The following is a 19,569-nucleotide window of genomic DNA, read 5'->3' as shown; positions in this document are numbered from 1 at the left end:
AAAATCAACAATAATTTAAAGAATTTTCATTTAGAAATTATCATTAACTTCAAATTATGTAAAAATTGAAATGATTAATATAGTTCTTAAACAGGAGGACTGAACTTTCTTTTAGAAATTCTGAAATGATATGCTTAGAGTTAAGGTCACCAAGAAGGTTCTTTTTTTATGTCCATCAACCATTTGAACTCAACAGTAGTCCTTGAGCAAAACATCAGAATTTGATCTAAATAATTGTGCTGATTCAGTTGGATGAAAGTACCTCATAAATAACTGATATTCTGAACAGGTTCACTAGGAAATAAATGCTGTTAAACTGAATGGTATTTTTTCTCAGTTATGTTTATATAGGATTTAATTCTAAAAGTTAATGTAAATTCAGTGATGCACAATCACTTTTTTATTTGTTGAAAAAATATCTTCTTTTCCCATAGTAAATTATTCTGTATTCTGAAGAGGCATTAATGCAATCACTTTGCTTTTTTGTTCATTTCAATAGGAGCTTCTCTCTTTTACTTTGTGAATACTGGATACTAGGCACTGTTGCCACCTCATAATTTTTGGCATGATCACATTTATTTTCAACTGAACAGGTAATGAGACAGAACTACTAGATAGCTCAAAACTATGGCTTCCACTAATAAGTAATACTGATAACAACATCTCATGACAAACTTACCTTCTTCTCAGACAAATTGTGGTCTAACTCATTTTCAGAATCCTCCTCACTTTGCTGCTGTTGCTGCTGCTGCAAATCCTTCATCTTGATCAGAAGTTCTGCTTTGGGTGCAGAGGTGCTATAGTAAGTGGAATTAGTTGTTAAGGGAATGGCCAAAGACAGAGTCAGCTCCTCTTTCCTAAGCAAAGATTTAAAAAAAATACTAGTTTTCAACAGACTCCTTGACATGTTTATGCACTGAAAGCAAGATAATAATTACTTTGAAATACTATTTGAAGTACATAGATTGTAGGGTTAAGAGAAAGGTACCCACAGAAACAATGCATAAAATAACCATATTATTTTATCAAGAACCAAGCTAGAGAGACAGGAAATTAAAGGAATGTCTCAAAATTATGGTCTAAAATGCTGATTTCTATTTTGCTTCTAATTGATGTTCTCTGACCATATTTAGATTTCTATGCCCTACCCTTGATTACATGGGCAATGGAAGAAAGGTAATATTTAAATCTGTTTCTGGCTTTCATTAGCCTTAATTATCTAATCCCATAAGCACACATTTAGTAAATATATAGTTTCTTGGGTTGCATTATCTGCAGTTCTAATGCTGAAAAGAACCTATTGCTAAAAATACCTTTCGCTTAACACTAGAAAAGTTAAGATTCAAACCAGTTCACTGATAGCAAATATATTGTGTATATAGAATCAATTCTTTTGGAACATAATTCGATTAAAGGAGATTTATTTTTCCTTGAAATAAACAGTAAAGAACCAATGATGTCTGCAGTGGGTCAAAACTGGCAAGATAGTGTTCATAGTATCCAACCCAAGCCCTACTTCTTTTAGAGATCAATGCACACATAATCACATACATGCATACATAGAGTACAAAGAGACAAGCCATGGACTATAATACTGAAATCCGTATGTTGCATAATGGGTGCCAATGAGAGGAATAATAAAGAATCAATCTGAGAAAAGCCTTCGTAAAAGGACCATTGACTTACCTGAAGGGTCGTTTTCAGGGCGCTGCGAAGGAGAGTCCAAGCAAGGGTTAAATACAGCCAAACTGCCCAGAGTTGAATTGAAACTTTAAGTCACGCCTCTGGTGCTGATTATCCCCAGATTTTCAATGAAGACATGGAATTGTTGCGCGCTGAGAAGTCCAACACTGGATCAACTGGAAACACAACTGGAACAAGTCCAACTGGAACATCCAAAGAAACAAACGTGATAACAGCGGAGCCAGACCCCAGGGTGGAGTGGACTCTCCTTTGCAGTGCCCTGAAAACGACCCTTCAGGTAAGTCAATGGTCCTTTCCCAGGGCACTGCTCAGGAGAGTCCAAGCAAGGGACATACCCAAGCTAAATGTCACCAGGGCGGGAAGCAGAAGCAGTCAGGGTCTCTCCGCTGGAAAGAATACCCTGCAGCACATGCCTCCCAAAGGCCCCTTCCGCTGAAGCAAACTTGTCTAACTTGTAATTCCGCACAAATGGAGATAAGGAAGTCCATGTGGCCACTCTGCAAATCTCCTCAACAGGAGCCTGCGTCACCCAGGCCGCGTTGGTGGCAGCACTCCTGGACGAATGCGCCATGATGCGACTGGGTATTGGTCAAGACTGAAGAACATGAGCAAGAGTGATACAGGCCCTAAGCCATCCACCAATCGTAGACAAGGAAACCTTCCTGCCCTGAGACGATGGCTGAAACGAAACAAATAATGACTCCGAACGGCGAAAACTGGCCGTACGCTTGATGTAACGGCATAGCGCCCTGCGAACATCCAGCTTGTGCCAGCGCTCCTCGTGAGGATGCCTCGGGTGCAGACAGAAGTTAGGAAGGATGACCTCCTGGTCCTGGTGGAACCAGGAATTAATTTTAGGCACGAAAGAAGGATCCAGCGAAGGACCACCCTGTCCTGGTGAAACAAGCACAAGTCCTCACGGACAGACAAGGCAGCCAGCTCAGAGATACGTCTAGTTGAGGTCATGGCAATGAGAAACACGGTCTTAAAGGTGAGATGTTTCAAGGTGGCCGAACGGAGAGGCTCGAACAGCGGTTCGACCAGAGTCCGTAAAACCACATTAAGGTCCCAAGTCGGGTATCTGCAAACCATCGGGGGACTCAGGTTAGTGGCCCCACTGAGAAAGCTGCGAATGGTGGGGTGACGGCTGAGAGAAGGCTGCCCCTCAGGGGCCAGGATGGTGGAGAGCGCGACGACCTGACGACAAAGGGTGTTAGGCGCCAACCCCTTATCAAGGCCGTCTTGCAGAAAGTCCAGAATGACAGGAATCGAAGCTGAAGAAGCTGAAGCACCTCTGGAAGAACACCAGGTAACAAAGGACCTCCAGGTGACGTCGTAAATCCGAGTCATGGAAGGATGACGTGACGCCTGAATGGTGCAGATCACCTTGGTGGAAAGGTTGTCCTTGCTTAAGAGATCCCTCTCAAGTGCCAAATGGCCACTGGGGCTCTGGATGAAGAAGGGCCCCCTGGCAGAGAGAAATCTCGTGTGGAGGAATCTGCCACGGGTCTTGGACGGACAGACTCAGCAGATCGGCAAACCAGGTCCTCCTGGGCCAAAAGGGGGCCACCAGAAGGATCTCCGCTGCCTCCGCCAGGATCTTCCTGATGACTCTGGGAAGAAGAGGCAATGGGGGAAAGGCGTAGAGCAGATCTTTCGGCCAAGGGCAGTGAAGAGCGTTTACCCCCTTGGGTCGTGGAACCTGGAGAAGAACCTGGGAAGATGAGAGTTGGCCGCTGTCACGAACAGATCCACCTGGGGGCAACTGAACCTCTGAACTATGCGCTGGAACAGCTGTGGGGCAGGCACCACTCCGAGTGATCGACAGTCACCCTGCTCAGCCAGTCCGCCTGGGTGTTCACTGTGCTGGAGATGTGCTCTGCCTGAATGGACAGCAGATGGAGCTCCGCCCACCGACCTAGGTCGTCGGCTTCTGACATCAGGGACCTGGACCGCGTGCCCCCTCTGGCGGTTGATGTGCGCGTTCGTTGCAACATTGTCTGTCAGTATCCTCACATGATGACCCTGAATGCCCGTCTGAAACCGAAGCAGGGTCAACCAGACCGCCCTCAGCTCCAATCAGTTGATGCTGTGCGCTGCCTCGGTCGAGGACCACCTGCCCTGAGCAATCTGGTTGCAGAAGTGAGCCCCCCAACTGTACAGACTGGCATGTGTTGTGATGGTGAGCCGGGTCGGCTCCTTGAATGGAGACCCCTTCTTCAGGGCCGGAGACAACCACCAACTGAGGGAGCGACGCACCTTCGCGGAGATGGGAACGAGCCGTGATGAGCTGCTCTCGTTGGCCCTTTGATAGGGCAGCAGGAGCCACTGGAGGGGACGAGAGTGAAGACGTGCCCACGGAACGATGGAGAGGCACGATATCATCTTGCCCAGGAGCTGTGACAGCAGAACTACCTTGGTACGAGGAGCCCGCCGAACCTGCATGGCCATCTCCCTGAGGCTCTCCATCCTCTCTGGTGACAGGAAGACCTGGCAGGCGACAGTGTCGATGACGGCCCCCAGATGCTGAAGCCTGGTCGTTGGGTGAAGATGGCTCTTTTCCAAGTTCATGGAGAAGCTGTGACTCCGGAGAACCTGCATAGTGTACTGCAGATCCTCGACCGCCTGCTGGGGGGATGATGACTGGATGAGCACATCGTCTAAACAGCAGTGCAGTCTTACTGGTTGCGACCTGAGGAACGCTGCCACTGCTGCAAGGACCTTGGTGAATGTCCTTGGGGCTGATGACAGGCCGAACAGCATGGCCCGGTACTGGTAGTGTTGACCGGCGTAGGTGAACCTCAGGTATCTGCGGTGAGCTTTGCGGATGGGTACGTGGAGGTAGGCCTCTTTCAGGTCAATGGAGGTTAAAATGTCTCCCTGCCTGATGCAGCCCAGGATTGACTGGAGGGACTGCAACTTGAACCTCCGATAGGTGACATGATAATTTAGCCTCTTTAAATCTAGGATCCTCCTCCACCCTCCGGAGTTTTTGGGAACCAGAAACAGGATGGAATAGAACCCTGTCCCCTCCTGACCTGGAGGTACCGGCTCTATGGCCCTGATCTCCCTGAGATGTCTTATTTCCTGTTCCATGAGGGATCTTTTGACTGGGCACGAGGGGACGGGGCACCTGATGAAATGACGGGGAGGAAGTGAGATAAATTCTAGGGTGAGACCCAGCCGGATCGTTTGCAACATCCACTGGGGCGTCTGGAGTAATACGGCTGGCGACCCCTGTCCTGAAATTTTGAAATTTCCTGGAACCTGTCCATCTGCTGGTGGAATGGGCAATACGACTGCGCAGAACTCGAAGAAGTTTCCGAGTTCCGAAAGGACTGCCTCCTATAGGAATAAAAGCCCTTCTTATCGGATTTCTTAGAAACCGACGGCATCATCTTCTTTTTGTCCTTATTTTCCACTAGGACAGGGTCTAATACCTCCCAAAAAGCTTTGAAAGGGGCAGACACCAACTTCCACTTGGAGCGCATATCAACGTTCCAATGCCTCAGCCACAAGAGACATCTGGTGGTAACATTCGAAGCCAGGGCCCGAGAAGCGAACTTAGCCGCACTGAGTGTGGCATCGGCAGTGTACTCGGTGGCCGCCATGATTTTGTTAATCTCCTGCCTCAACTTGGTATCCTTAACTGGAACCCTCGCCATCAGCTTCCTCAACCAAAGGAGAGCTGCCCTGGAAAGAAAGGAAGCCGAGGCAGACGTTTTAATTGCCCATGCGGCCACCAGGTGCGTCTTATGACAAGCATTCTCCAATTTCTTATCCTCAGCTTTAAGGCCCTCCAACAGATCAGGTGGAAGCACAGATGTTGAGGTGAGGGACGCAACTGGAGGATCGATAGGTGGTACCTTAAGTAAATCCTCCAGGCTGGCATCCACAGTATACAGCCTCTTATCATTACTAGAGGGGGTAGCCATGGTAACAGGCTGAGCCCATTGTTTCTGAACCAAATTAAGAAACATCTTGGGAATAGGAATGATCTCCTGAACCGAGACCAGCTCCTCAAACAAATCCCCAGACAAATCATCCAGTTCAGCAGGATCTTGAACAGGTGGAGCGGACCCCATACGGGTGGCCAGCTTGGCCTTGTCCAAAATGGTTTTGAAATTTGCAATGTTAAATAGTCCTGAAAAAGAGGGCTTTTGAACTGCTGCACCTTCCTCCCCAGAGAATTCAGCCTCCTGAACAGGCAGAATGTCATCCCCCTCCTCCCAATCCAAAGCCTCAGAACCTGAAGAGGAGTGGGGGGAATGCAAGGGACGTGGAGGAGAAGCCACCTTGGGAGCCGTCTGGGGCTCTACGTGCTTAGTTTTGTGGGTGCATTTGCCCTTGTGCAACATGCCCGCTTCGATGCCCTGGGAAATGGCCCTGTTGATAACTTCCTGCATTTCCACTGAAAGGTCAGGCCCAAGATCCTCCATGGGCCTCGCCCTGGGTTTAGGCCTTGAAGGCGGAAGCTGAGGGGCCAAGGGGCCTGGGGCAGGGCCTTCTTCAAGATCCAAAGGGTAAGCAGAAAGATCAGCTAGATCCACCATAGAGGCCCCTGGAGATACTACCCTAGACATAGAAGCTGGAGGGGAAAACTCCCGGCCTTCATTCTCACTGTCTGAAACAGGCCTTGGCTGGGCTGGAGGAACCTCTATGATGGGCTCCTCAGGAGACACCGATTGGGAGGACTGCGTTTAGTGCTGGGCCTTGGAGAATTGCTTTTCAAGGGCCTTTTGGCGACGCAATGCATCCTTATCTGGCCCTGATCCCTGCTTAGGGGCTGGCCTGGAGTATGGTTGGAGCACCTGATGGCCTCCCTGGCAGCCATGCCAGCCTGCCTGGAGAAAACCCTGGAGGAACCCCCTGCCTGGGTGGAATCCTCGGGAGTCTGCTCAGCCATTATTAAACTGTGGTCAAATATAATCAGGGGCTACCTCCACTCACCACCTTGCAAAGCCCTGCAAACCAACAGACGCTCTGGAGAGACGTGGGGGGGGGGGTCGGTCGCAGAAGCAATATCCAGCAGGTGGAATAAAGCATGAGTGTTAACAGCTCCCAGTGCTGCAGGAATGAGACTTGTGACCAGCAGCCCCAATCCTTGCCGCTCAGGTGAAAAGGATACACCTAATTGCCAGCCAGGCCGGACAAAGAGTGGCTCCTTGCGGCACCTGCTTTGAATCAGGCTGCAGGCAACTGCCACAAGATTGCAATCAGAGGACTTCCGGTTTGGCGTCACGCCAGTGCGAGCTGCCGACAGATCCTCTGCTCGGTTCGCCTGGCCTTTTGCACGAGCGTGGCCGTAGCAGGCAAGGTCTTTTCGAGGTACGAGGACCAGTGGAGAGGGGAAGCATCGGAGCAGTGGAGGGAGAAAGGCGATCCCCCCCACGAAGCGAGAGGCTCCCTCAGATCGAGTGCAAAGGAGGTCGGCTGATTAATGGCCAACCAGAAGACGTGACTGCCAGCCTTTAATAAGGAAGGGAAAGACAACTGCAGGAAACATATCGGATTGTGGAAGACAGTAAATAAGAGACCTTGATTTAAGAGACTAAATTTGAAGAAACTAAATAATCTGAGCATGGATACGTAAATGGGTGCATTGAGTTGAAGCGGCGAATAAAGACTGACAGGGAAAGATTTAAGAGAGCTGATCGGCAGATCGGACAGAGAAGGACTGAGTTTTTGAATATTTAAGTTTGGAGGATTAACAGTGGGCGAGACGGTGAAGAGAAAGAAAGACGGTTGGATTTGCCCTCCTCGTGGAAAAAAAGGGGAAGAAGATTTTCGAGTCACGAGGGTTTGAATTATCTTTAAAACTCTGGTGAGGCGGATGCCGAGACATACTGATAGAGACAACAGAGGGGCGACATCTTGAAAGCGAAAACTGAGTGGTGGGGGAAAAAAAGTCATCTCTCTCCCTGCCTCTTTCTTTATTTCACTGACAACAAGAAGTGATTGATGGGTGAGCTTTGAAACGACTATCTTGAGCTCTGACCTCTCCCGTCTTTTGACTCTCCACATTGAAATGTACTCTCCCTCCCTAGTGGACTCCTCTTAGATACTATAGAACTGTTCTACTGTATAGTACTGCTCTAATTTAACTATCTTTTTTTTCTTGGGTGTTCATCATAGTGGATCAATTAGATCAATGGATTAATAACTGATTATTCTCTGGTAGATCAAATTTCAACTGATTGCTTGAGTAATTGTTGAACAATATATTGAGATTTGGGTAACTGATATACTATTAACACTATTGATTAGATATTTAACTCATTGATTAATTAATTAATTAATTAAGTATAAGTTATTTAAAAAGATGATAGATTAACGTAATAGAATTGTATAAATACTTTAGCAGCAATTAGAAGGTACTGGAACTACAGCTCAAAGGGGGATAGCTGAATTAAATTAATACTAATGGCAACAAGAATAGCAACCTTAATTAAAGGAAGCAAAAAAACAAACTTTTCTATCCACTCCGGTGAGGGAAAAGTCGCCTGAGGGCAGGCTGACGGAAGATAAGACAGCCTCAACCTCACAAGGCCAGGAGGTAACGATGGACTCTCTACAGGAAGCAATTTTGAAGATGAATGAAAACATCACCAAAGGCCTGGAGGGAGTAAAAAACGAAATGAGTGAAGTCAAAAACAATATGGGGAGGATTGAAGAGCGAGTAGGGGCTATCCAAGCAGCTTTGTCAAGAAATGAACAGGAAATAAAAGAAGTTAAGGGGAGAACGGAAATAACAGAAAAAAGAATAGATAAGACAGAGGACAGACTGGAATCCATAAATAAAACTCTGGAGGAGGCTATCATCCACCTAGAATTAGAGAGATCAGTGTTTTATTTGAGACTACAAAATGTAGAAGAAGCGAGAGATGAAAATCTACGGGAACTGATTGCAGAAATCTTGGGACTAGTACTTGACAGACCCAAAAACGAGATCATTAATGAATTGGATGAAGTTTATAGAATTAACACAAGTTTCGCGAGACGTCATCGACTCCCAAGGGAGAACTCAAGAATTTCAGGAACTTTTAACTGCAGACGAAGAGAGGTTTAGTAAAGAAGGAGCCTCAAGTAGAGGACAAGAAGATATTATAACTGAATCCCAACTGAAGGAGCGAGAGATGAGAGAGGTCAGAGAACGAGAGAGATATGGCAGAGAAGAATCAAGATCAAGGTCGCCAATTGAGACAAGATCTAAAGGTGCCCTCAAAGCAAACAACATGTAAAGAATTTGAGGAATGGGAAACGAATATACTATCAGCAAATATAAATGGTCTTAACATAACATTAAAAAGAAAATGTGTACTGTTGGACTTATTAAAACAAAAGTTAGATGTAATCTGTCTTCAGGAAACCCACATAAAACAGAAATACAATAATCTGTTGAAATGCCCAAAATTAGGAAAAGTTTTTTGTTTGTCAGCACAAACTAGAAAAAGAGGAATTGTGATGTATATAAAAGAATGGTTAAACCCAAAATTAAAATATGTAGATAAAGAGGGTAGAATATTAATGGTGGAGATAATGAATGGTGGGAAAAAAATCTTACTAGTTGAAATTTATGCTCCAAACCAAAAACAAGAAAGATTTTATGTAAATTTACATAAGAGGATAAATGAAATAAATTGGCAAAATATATGTATTTTAGGGGACTTTAACGCAGTAGTAGACAGCAGCGTTCCCTCTAAGCTGCGCGCGTGAGCGGCCGCGCAGGTAACAAAGAAACACCGCGCACAAGTTTCAAAGTGCAGCGCAGTGTTTTTTAATGCCTTTAAATCTGACTGAAAATATCCCCCTTCCCTCCTTTCTGAACTCTGATTTCTGATTGGTGAAATCAAGGAAAACTCTGCCCGGAGACCGATGACGCTACAGAAGGAAGAATTCCCATTGGTCCCCCATGTGTCCACTCAATTCCCTACCCAACTGCGCATGCGCATGTCACACACACACACAGAGAGAGAGAGAGAGAGAGACAAAACGCATGGACTTCCTCTCCCCAAAGACTTTCCTGAAGCCTGAGGGGGGGGGCAGAAATGGCCTCCTCGCCCTCCTAGATGCCCTCTGGAAGTCAGAGACAGATCATGTCCGAACTTGCAGATGGCCCTTTGGGGGCGTTTCTTGCCCTCTGCAGCCCCCGGGGGCTTCCCTGAAGCCACGTCCGGCTTGTCCGGGAGGCCGTTGGTGCTTCCGGAGACGGTGGTGGTGAGCCTCGGGGCTCCCGGGCTGCCGATGTGCGCAGGGCGCTTGGCTGGTTCCAGCTGCAGAATGTCAGAAATCTCCCGGTTCTGCCTTGTGGCTGCCAAAGACAAGGGAGAGTTAGGGCGCTTCTCCCAACAGCCCAGGGCCGGCTCCTCTGCCTTCCTCGGCGGTTGGGAGAGCACTGTGCCCCTTTCAGTCTCCCTGGGGGCCACCAGGGTTGCTGCGGCTGGAGACGAGCGCTGCTGGGGAGAAGTCAGCGTGGGGAGGGGGGAGGAGAAGGGAAACTTCTGCTCGGGACACCTTTTCCCTCCTCGCCCCCGGATCTCTCCCCGGCAGCGCTCGCCCTGCGCGGCAGCAAAGGGTCCGCGTGTCACGGGGGCTGCCTGGCACCAATCAGCTGAGAGGCGGGCAAAGAAGCGGCTCTCGGAGGAAGAAGGCAGGGATGCTGGCTGCCATTCGCTTCCCTTCCTGTTCGCCGCCGCCTGCAGCCCTGGCCCCGCCTACACTGTAGGCTCTCCGGCTTGGGGGGAGGGGGGTTGGACTACATGACCTCTAAGGTCTCTTCCAACTCTGATTCACTTAACAACCGTGTTACTAATTTGAAAACTGCAGCAATTCACTTAACAACCATGTTAATAATTTAAAAACTGCAGTGATTCACTTAACAACCGTCTTACTAATTTAAAAACTAGTGATTCACTTAATAACCCTGTAACCAATTTAAAAACTTGTGATTCACTTAACAACTGCATTACTAATTTAAAAACTGCAGTGATACACTTAACAACCCTGTTACTAATTTAAAAACTAGTCATTCACTTAACAACCGTGTTACTAATTTATAAATTAGTGATTCACTTAACAACTGCATTATTAATTTAAAAACTGCAGTGATTCACTTAACAACCCTGTTACTAATTTAAAAACTATTGATTCACTTAACAACCGTGTTACTAATTTATAAATTAGTGATTCACTTAACAAGCGTGTTACTAATTTAAAAACTGCAATGATTCACTTAACAACCGTGTTTCTACTTTAAAAAGTGCAGTGATTCACTTAACAACCACATTACTAATTTAAAAACTGCAGCAATTCAGTTAACAACCGTGTTAGTAATTTAAGAACTAGTGATTCACTTAATAACCATGTTACTAATTTAAAAACTTCAATGATTCACTTAACAACAGCATTACTAATTTAAAAACTGCAGCAATTCAGTTAACAACCATGTTACTAATTTAAGAACTAGTGATTCACTTAATAACCATGTTACTAATTTAAAAACTGCAATGATTCACTTAACAACCGTATTACTAATTTAAAAGCAGCAGCGATTCACTTAACAACCACATTGCTAATGGAAGCGGAAGCGCAACAGCCAATGTTGGGGAAGGGGAAGGGGTGGCGCTCCCCTGTTCTCGCCACCGCCACCCCTTCGCCCCTGGTAACGGCGACTGTTGTGCTGCTGCTTCTTCCAGCCGGGACGCGGGAGGAGCTGCTGGCGGGCAGGCGAGATCCCCGCCTAAAGACGCCGCCGAGGGCCTGGCAGAATATATCCCGCTGGAAGCGGCAGCGCTCTGGACCACAGATCCCCATGCGAGCTGCCGGCTAGAGCCGTGCAAGAAGCCCGCTTGGGTGGGGAGGGTGGGCAGCCCTGGCCCGTCCTGGTCACTGCCGTCCCCTCGTCCTGGGCGGCTGTCACAGCGCCCCCTCTGGCTGGTGTGGGGGTGGCTTCAGGGGCCGACTGGCTGCTCCTGCCCTTCCCTTTTTGGCTGCCGCTGCTTTTCTGCGGTGCCCAAGCTGGCCCAGCCCTTCGGACTGCCGATGAGCCATGGGCTGGAGGGTGAGGGCCACGCAAGAAGCCCACTCGGGCAGGAAGGGAGGGAAGCCTCGACCACAGCTCTGCTCTGCTCAGCAAGAAACGAGGTCATTTCTCTAGTCTGCGCTTGCACCCCAGGCGGCTCCTCGTCTGTTTTCTGGCACCCCAATGCACGGGAAGACCAGCTGGCTGCTGTGCCCGAACCCGGGAGAGCAACTGGCAGAGACGTGCAGTCAGGGGAGGCAGGAGAGGCAGAGCCTCACCACTGTCATCATGAAAAGAAAAAAAAAGGTAAAAGGAAAAAGAGCTGAGGTCAGGCTAAGCTAGTTGCTGCCAGAGTCACCGCAGGAGAACAACGTCCATCATCGAGTCTGACTTTAGGTGTGTTATGATCACTCGAGCAGAGTTAAGCAAGGGTTAAAAGCCGAAAAAATCCTGATGTAGGTGAGGCACGTTGTTCTCCTGCTTCTTCCTCCTGTAGAAGACGCTTTTGAGAGGCTTTTTTAAACAGTTAAGCAGAGTCATCCACGGTGACTCTGGCAGCAGCTAGTTCAGCCTGACCTCAGCGCTGGGGAAGCAAAACCCAAGCGTCTCTGCAGCTGTTGGGGGTTGGAGGAAGAAATGCTGCTGCTGCTGCTGCTGCTGTGTGTGTGTGTGTGTGTGTATTGGGAGAGGGGGAAACATGAAAAGAGCCTAGAAGTTCTGCTTTGATCAGGAGAACGATGGGCCTCCCACCAGAGTCTGCCTGGATCTGGGGCCAATTTTGTGTGACTGGGTGTGTCCAAACACACAATTGTGGGACCCATTCAGATTCTGCTGCCTCCTTCACCTACGGGGGGGGGGGACACCCAGTTCCGGCCTGCTGAGGCCAGTGAAGAGCAGGGTGAAGTTTGACCCCTCCAGTCTCTCCCCCATCCCTGGAAAGGATTCAGGCCATCTGAGGATACGAGCCCTGTGGGACGTCTGCCTGCTGCAGCTGGGAGAGGGTTGGGGCTCTGAGCCTGGCCTGATCAGGTATTACCAACATTAGCTGATATTTTATCATCAGCCCTCAACATCTGGCAGCTGCCCAGCCTCCGATGACCTCACCTAGGTGAGAGAGATCAGCCTGGTTAGCCTGAGGATGGGAGGCCACCAGGAAGCACCTGGGCTACTCTATAGCCTGGCTGATCTCCCTGGAACTCTGCCCCTCCCCCTCTTAAATGTTCCCTCTAAGCTGTGTGGCCGCATGGCTGCGCACATGGCAACAAAACACCACGCAGCAGTTTCCAACTGCCCCGCAGTGGTTTTTGTGAGACGCCTTCCACCATAATAGGAAAGGAGAGCCAGCCTGGAGAAAGCAATCAGTTCTAGGTCCACAAGGCAGAAAGTAAGTAGCTCAGAGAAGGGGTGTGGGGGTTGGGAGAAGGCATGGGACGGGTTCCCAGCAGCGGCTGCTCAGACTTGCCAGAGAGGGAGGGAGGGAGGGAGAGAGGGAGAGAGAGAGAGTATCCCTCCTTTCTTCAGCCCAACACTCTCGCTGGCATCCCGGATGAGGGGGACTGTAGAGGGTCTCCTCAAGTCTAGGGCAGCGAGCCATTCGATGGGAAAGTTGCCTCTTGGAAGGAATGACCCGGATTGGCTCCTGCTTCATCTCTCCTGCTTTGTCTCTCCTACCTCTTTGCTTCTCCGTTCAGTCTTTGGGAGGCAGATCGAAAGCGGAAGCCAATCCGGGTCATTCCTTCCAAGAGGCAACTTTCCCATTGAATGACTCGCTGCCCTAAACTCAGGGAGGCCCTCTGCAGTCCCTCTCATCTGGCTGGGATGCCAGTGAGTGTGTTGGGCTGAAGGAAGGAGGGATACTCTCTCTCTCTCTCTCTCTCTCTCTCTCTCTCTCTCTCTCTCTCTCTCTCTCTCTCTCTCTCTCTCTCTCTCTCTCTCTCTCTCTCTCTCTCTCTCTCTCTCCCCCTCCCTCCCTCCTTCTCTCATTCTCTCTCTCTAGAAACATATATCATGTTTGCAATAATTTACCTTCTTTTCTAAATAGGCACAGTTCCCTTACTGGAACCCTCGCTCACTCACTCAAACACACACACACACACACACACACACACACACACACACACACACACACACACTCTCATGCACAAAACCATTTTTCTCCATTCCAATTCAGATCCTATAAATCAATTGCTCTGTGAAACATCTGTGAAAAAAATTCAGGTGCTCAGACATGAAAATGTGCCGCTCAAACACTATACTTTTCTGCTCACACTGAAAAAAAATTAGAGGGAACATTGGTAGACAGTAAAATTGACTATAAGGGTACACACAAGAAAAGCACCAGAAGGAAATTACCGACCGCCTATACAAATATGGTGAAGGAATTAGACCTCTATGATGTCTGGCGAACAATGAATGATAAGATACAACAGTACACATTCTACTCTCAACCACATAATTCTTGGTCACGTATTGATATGGTTTGATCAAACCCGGTACTACTTATGGATACAGTAAATATTGAAATATTAACAAACAAGTGGGCCGACCATCATCCAGTTCTATGGCAATGGAAAGGAAAGACAAAGATAAAATCTAGGTGGACGTTAAACCAGAACATATTACAAGAGAAACAATTTGTACAATCAATAGAAAAAGAATTGGGATACTTTTTCCAAGAAAACTGTAAAGAGCAGACATCAACACAAAACGTCTGGGATACGATGAAGGCAGTCGTGAGGGGAAAATCAATAGCTTATATAGCAAGAAGAAACAAAATGCATAGGGAAAAACTCAATACATTGAACAAAGAATTGAGAGAGATAGAACTGTTGATTCAGAAAGAGCCAGACAATATCAAATACAGGGAAAAAGGAGATTTAATTAAACATCAAATAAATCTGATTTCTCAAGAGGAAGTAGCACGAAACATTAAGAGAATGAAGCAGAACTACTTTGAACATGCAAATAAAACTGGGAGATGGTTGGCTCACAAAATAAGAAAAGACAATGCAAAAAAAACTATTAAACAACTGAGGGACGAGGAGGGGAATTTGAAACAAGAAATAGGGGAAAAGAAAAAGATCGTACAGAACTACTATAAGAAACTATATGAACCGGATGAAATTAGTGAACAAGACATTAGAAAATACTTAATAGAACAGAAACTTCCAGCCTTGTCGGAGGAGATGAGAGAGATGCTTGATAAGGAAATTTCACAAGAGGAATTGAAAAAGGCCATTCAAAAACAAAAAAACAATAAAACACCTGGTCCAGATGGGCTTCCATCGGAAATCTATAAAAAATTCCAAAACACTCTAGAAGACAAACTATTAGAATTATTTAATGAGGCACTACAAAAAGGTAAGGTCCCAAAATCCTGGGGGGAAGCTGTCATTACCCTAATACCAAAAGAAGAGGTGGATAGCAGTAAAATTCAAAACTATAGACCTATATCCTTGCTAAACGCGGATTACAAAATTTTTATATCAATTTTGGCGGAAAGATTAAAAATAATATTAAATCAAAACATTCATTCGGACCAAAACGGTTTTCTCCCTAAAAGACACATTCGGAATAACACAAGAATAATACTTAACACTCTGGAATTCTATGAAACAAGATCTGAGAAACAATTAGCGTTAATTTTTGTCGATGCGCAGAAAGCATTTGATAATTTAGACTGGAATTTTTTAATCACACAACTAAAAATGATGAAATTCGGTGACAAATTTATTAAGATTATAGAAACCATATACTCACAGCAATTAGCAAATATTATAATTAATGGAGAATTAACAGAGAGGGTACAAATCAGAAAGGGTGTCAGACAAGGTTGTCCGCTTTCCCCATTATTATTTATTATGTCGTTAGAGGTACTCCTAAACCAGATAAGATTAAATCAGGAAATTAGGGGTTTGACCATAAAAAAAGAACAATATAAAACACAGGCCTTCGCGGATGACATGGTCTTTATTGTTGAAGACCCTCTAACCTCAGGACTGAAACTTTCCCAAAAAACAGATAGAAGAACTAGAGAAAGCAATGGAAATTAAGGTAACCAAAAAGGTCAAATACTTAGGGATTTGGCTATCTGCGAAATGTTCTTCTATAAAAGAAGATAACTATAACAAATTATTACGAAACATCCAAAAAGATTTAAAAAATTGGTCGAAGCTACAAATATCATTGATGGGAAGAATCTCAGTAATTAAGATGAATGTCTTGCCAAAAATATTTTATTTATTTCAAACGGCACTGGTCAAATTAGGAGAAATTTTTTATAATGATTTGGATAAAACGGTACGAAACTTTGTCTAGAACGGCAAAAAGCCTAGAATTAAATATAAACATCTTCAAGATAAAAGAACGCAAGGTGGAATGGGTCTACCAGAATGGAAAACATACCACCAAGCAGCAACAACAATGTGGATAAAGGAGTGGGTAATGTTAACCAATAAAAGAATCCTAACTATAGAAGGTTATGACTTGCAATGGGAGTGGCACAATTACTTATGGTGTGAGGGAAACAAAGTCCACAACTACTTTAAAAGACACCATCTAAGAGGGGTACTGATAAATGATTGGCTTGAAATTAGAAGGAAATTCTATATCCAACTACCCAAATGGATATCCCCGACGGAAGCCCTGATATACCCAAATCTGATAAACTTCGACAAAAATGTTATTTATAAACAATTGTTAGACAACCAAAATAGACTAAACTCCAGGGAAAACTTGGCTGAAATGGGAATAAATATTGATTGGTGGCCATACTTTCAAATACCAAATAAGTATAAATCAGATCTAGCACAATTTGGCTTTCAGGACAAGGACCAGGAATTGGATAAAATTTTAATAGGACCAGACGAGAAATTAATCTCGAAAATATATAACTGTTTGCTAATTAGGAAAATGGAAACAGAAAGAGTGAAAGTAGTTATGGTAACCTGGGCCCAGAATATCGGCCACACAATTGCGTTAGATGACTGGGAAAGGGTATGGGAGTGGAACCTGAAATTAACGAAGTCGACGGCCTACAAAGAAAATGTATATAAAATGTTCTACTGCTGGCATCTCTCTCTGACAAGACTGGCAAAAATTTCCACAAAATCATCGGCCAAATGCTGGAAATGCAAAATAACACTGGGCACTTACTACCACATGTGGTGGACGTGTCCAGTGGCTAAGACATATTGGAAGCGAATACGAAGGTGGCTAAATGAAATAATGTCAACTAAATTAAACCTCAATCTTCTCCCTTCTATTAGGGATAATAGATCCAAAAATAATTAAAACTAATCAATATTTACTCGTCCATATCTTGACGGCGGCAAGGATTGCATATGCGCAGTGCTGGAAGAAAGAAAATGCCCCCACTAGTACAATGGTTATGAATAAAATTTTAGAAATAGCGGAAATGAATAGATTGACAATGCGGATTAACGAAAAAGAAGACACAGACTTCTACAAAGTCTGGGAGAAATTATACAAATGGTTTGATAAGAAAAACAATAAGAATTAAGATATAAAATGAGATAGTTGATTAACTTAAAATGACTTACGCAACTATTTAAATATACAATATACAAAGACTAAGTGACAAATGAGAGAAGAAATGTATTAGAGGTGAGAATTCACCTATAAGTAATATCAATAGACTACAGTGTTGGAAAAACTTTGATGATCTGAGAGGAAAAATCTGTTATAAATATCTGCATGGAATTAGTAACCTAGTCTTATACTAGGCAAGGTGAGATGAACTATGTGAGATGAGCAGTGCCGTCTGCGCTGTAAATATGTAAAGAGTTTTTTTTTTCTTTTTTTTTGTATTTTGTAAATCTTGCCTTTTTTTTATAACCTTCAATAAAAAATAATTTTAAAAAAAGATTGCAATCAGAAACCGAAACTGCAAATAGCTCCCAAAATGACAACCGGGAGCTCTAATTACTCTAAAGTAGCTCTAAAGTAGCTCTAAAGTAGCCGCCAAACCATCCGAAGCTCTGAGGCACCGCACCTGCACGCTGGCCACCAAAGGCACAGATGCCAACGCAGGAGCCTCAGCGGGGCTTTCCCCCTCCCCAGCGAGGGTCTTAACTGTCCCAGCAGCTGCCTGCGTTCCCTGCGGCGCCTGAGAGTTAAGCAGGACGCCGGAGAACCGAAGAGTGAGTTAGAAACGAATTAAAGAAATCTAATTACACTCACTCAGCCTGATCACCCCTAAACTGAAAATACTCACAGTAAATGCTCAAGAGAGTCCAAGCTAATAAACGAAATAAAGAGAAACTTAAAGTGCGTCTGAACTGGGCTAGCTGAATTGAAAATCTGGGGATAATCAGCACCAGAGGCGTGGCTTAAAGTTTCAATTCAGTTCTGGGCAGTTTGGCTGTATTTAACTCTTGCTTGGACTCTCCTGAGCAGCGCCCTGGAAAATTTTCTATCATGAGTGTGAGGGAGTACCTCAGCGAGACAGATGGAAAAAATGTGGGCTCCGAAGAGCCTCACATAAATTCTGTCTGACAAACCAATGCCAGGGACCCTTTTGGGTCAGAACTCCTCTGTGGGGGGAGTGAAGAGGGAGCTGCGTCTCATCAGACCTAGAGGAGGGTAACAGGTTCCTTGTAGGTCAGAGATTAGTTCTTTGAACCGGCATCGGGGGAGGTAGCATGATAACATGACTACCATTAAGCTGAGGGCTGCTGGCCAAAGCATCTAAGCAGGAGCGGTGTATGAAGGAATGTGAAACCTGATAAGAAGATTTAATTAACAAACTGACATAAATTAGAATTTGGAAAAGGCAAAGAACCTTGTGAGTATAAATAATATTGACAGATAGATTGTGATTTTGGCAGAAAAAAAAAGAAGGGGGAAAAATGGCGGTTAAAAATAATCAAGCCCAAAAAGAACAACTTGTTTGGAGACAGAAATGAGGAATACAGAGAATTGACTATCCTACTGAAACACAAACTTTGGATTTGGATTTGAAAAGATTGTGCCTTTAAAAGAGATTGACAATGGAGAGCTCTATAAAGGAATAGAACATGCCGAGGAGGCTTGCTTTGTTCGAGTTTTGTCCTAATTAATGTATCTTAAAGAACTATTTTCTCCCTTATAATATAATCTTGTCTGAGCGATGAATGGAATGTAAAGTTTGGAAAGAAACTTTAGAAAGAAGTTTGGAAAGAAGATTTAATTAACCAACGGACATAAATCAAAATTTGGAAAAAGCAGGAGGGAGAGGAGAAATGAAAGTTAAAAGCATACCAAGGAGATTTGCTTTGCCCAAGCCTATCCGAGTTTGTTCTAATTAATACATATTTTAAGCAACTCTAATTAATGAGAGGTGGAATGTAACAAGGAAAAAAATAAAGAAAAAACACTAGCCTGGATTTAAAACTATATTTAAAAATATCAAACTGTATTGCTGGAAACTAGTGGCGAATCATTTGCTGGAGGAAAGAACAAAGAACAAAAGCGAAGTGATTAAGATGTCTCCCCCTTCTCTTCCTCTCTATGTTAGCTGAACTGAAATATATAGCTGGACCAGAGGCTCTCTGTTTTAACCGAACTAGAATATAAATTGGATTGGAATTGTGAAATTATAATCAACAGTATAACTAACTGTAACTTTGGGACTGGACATTATGGAAAGATCAGGATTTGAAGAGTTGCAAAAAATTATAAAAAATATACATAAATCATTAAAATTAAGTTTAAACAGAATTTTGAAGCCAGAATCTGAGGAGAAGCAGGAAATGAAAGAGGAAGATGGAGAGGGTAATGAAATGATAGAAATGGTGGAAAATAATAAGCAAATAAAAGATTTCACTGGGCTTGACAGTGACAGG

General features: G+C 44.9%; 2 protein-coding genes across 2 annotated transcripts in view; both read right to left on the bottom strand.

Annotated features, from left to right (window-relative positions):
• Window positions 1-19,569, bottom strand: part of WWC3 (WWC family member 3) — a 1,020,491-nt gene that overhangs the window by 160,437 nt on the left and 840,485 nt on the right. The window lies entirely within an intron of this gene.
• Window positions 1-19,569, bottom strand: part of SHROOM2 (shroom family member 2) — a 195,581-nt gene that overhangs the window by 12,465 nt on the left and 163,547 nt on the right. Inside the window, exon 8 of the mRNA XM_014066174.2 lies at window positions 680-857. Coding sequence (XP_013921649.2) covers window positions 680-857 — 178 coding nt within the window. The remainder of the gene's footprint in view (window positions 1-679; window positions 858-19,569) is intronic.

The sequence above is a fragment of the Thamnophis sirtalis genome, unplaced genomic scaffold (genome assembly GCF_051295495.1).
Source record: "Thamnophis sirtalis isolate CommonGarterSnake01/CBP01778 unplaced genomic scaffold, rThaSir2_p1.2 scaffold_12, whole genome shotgun sequence".
Taxonomy (NCBI): Eukaryota; Metazoa; Chordata; class Lepidosauria; order Squamata; family Natricidae; genus Thamnophis; species Thamnophis sirtalis.
Note: the sequence above shows the minus strand (reverse complement) of the source record. Positions and strands in the feature narration are given on the sequence as shown.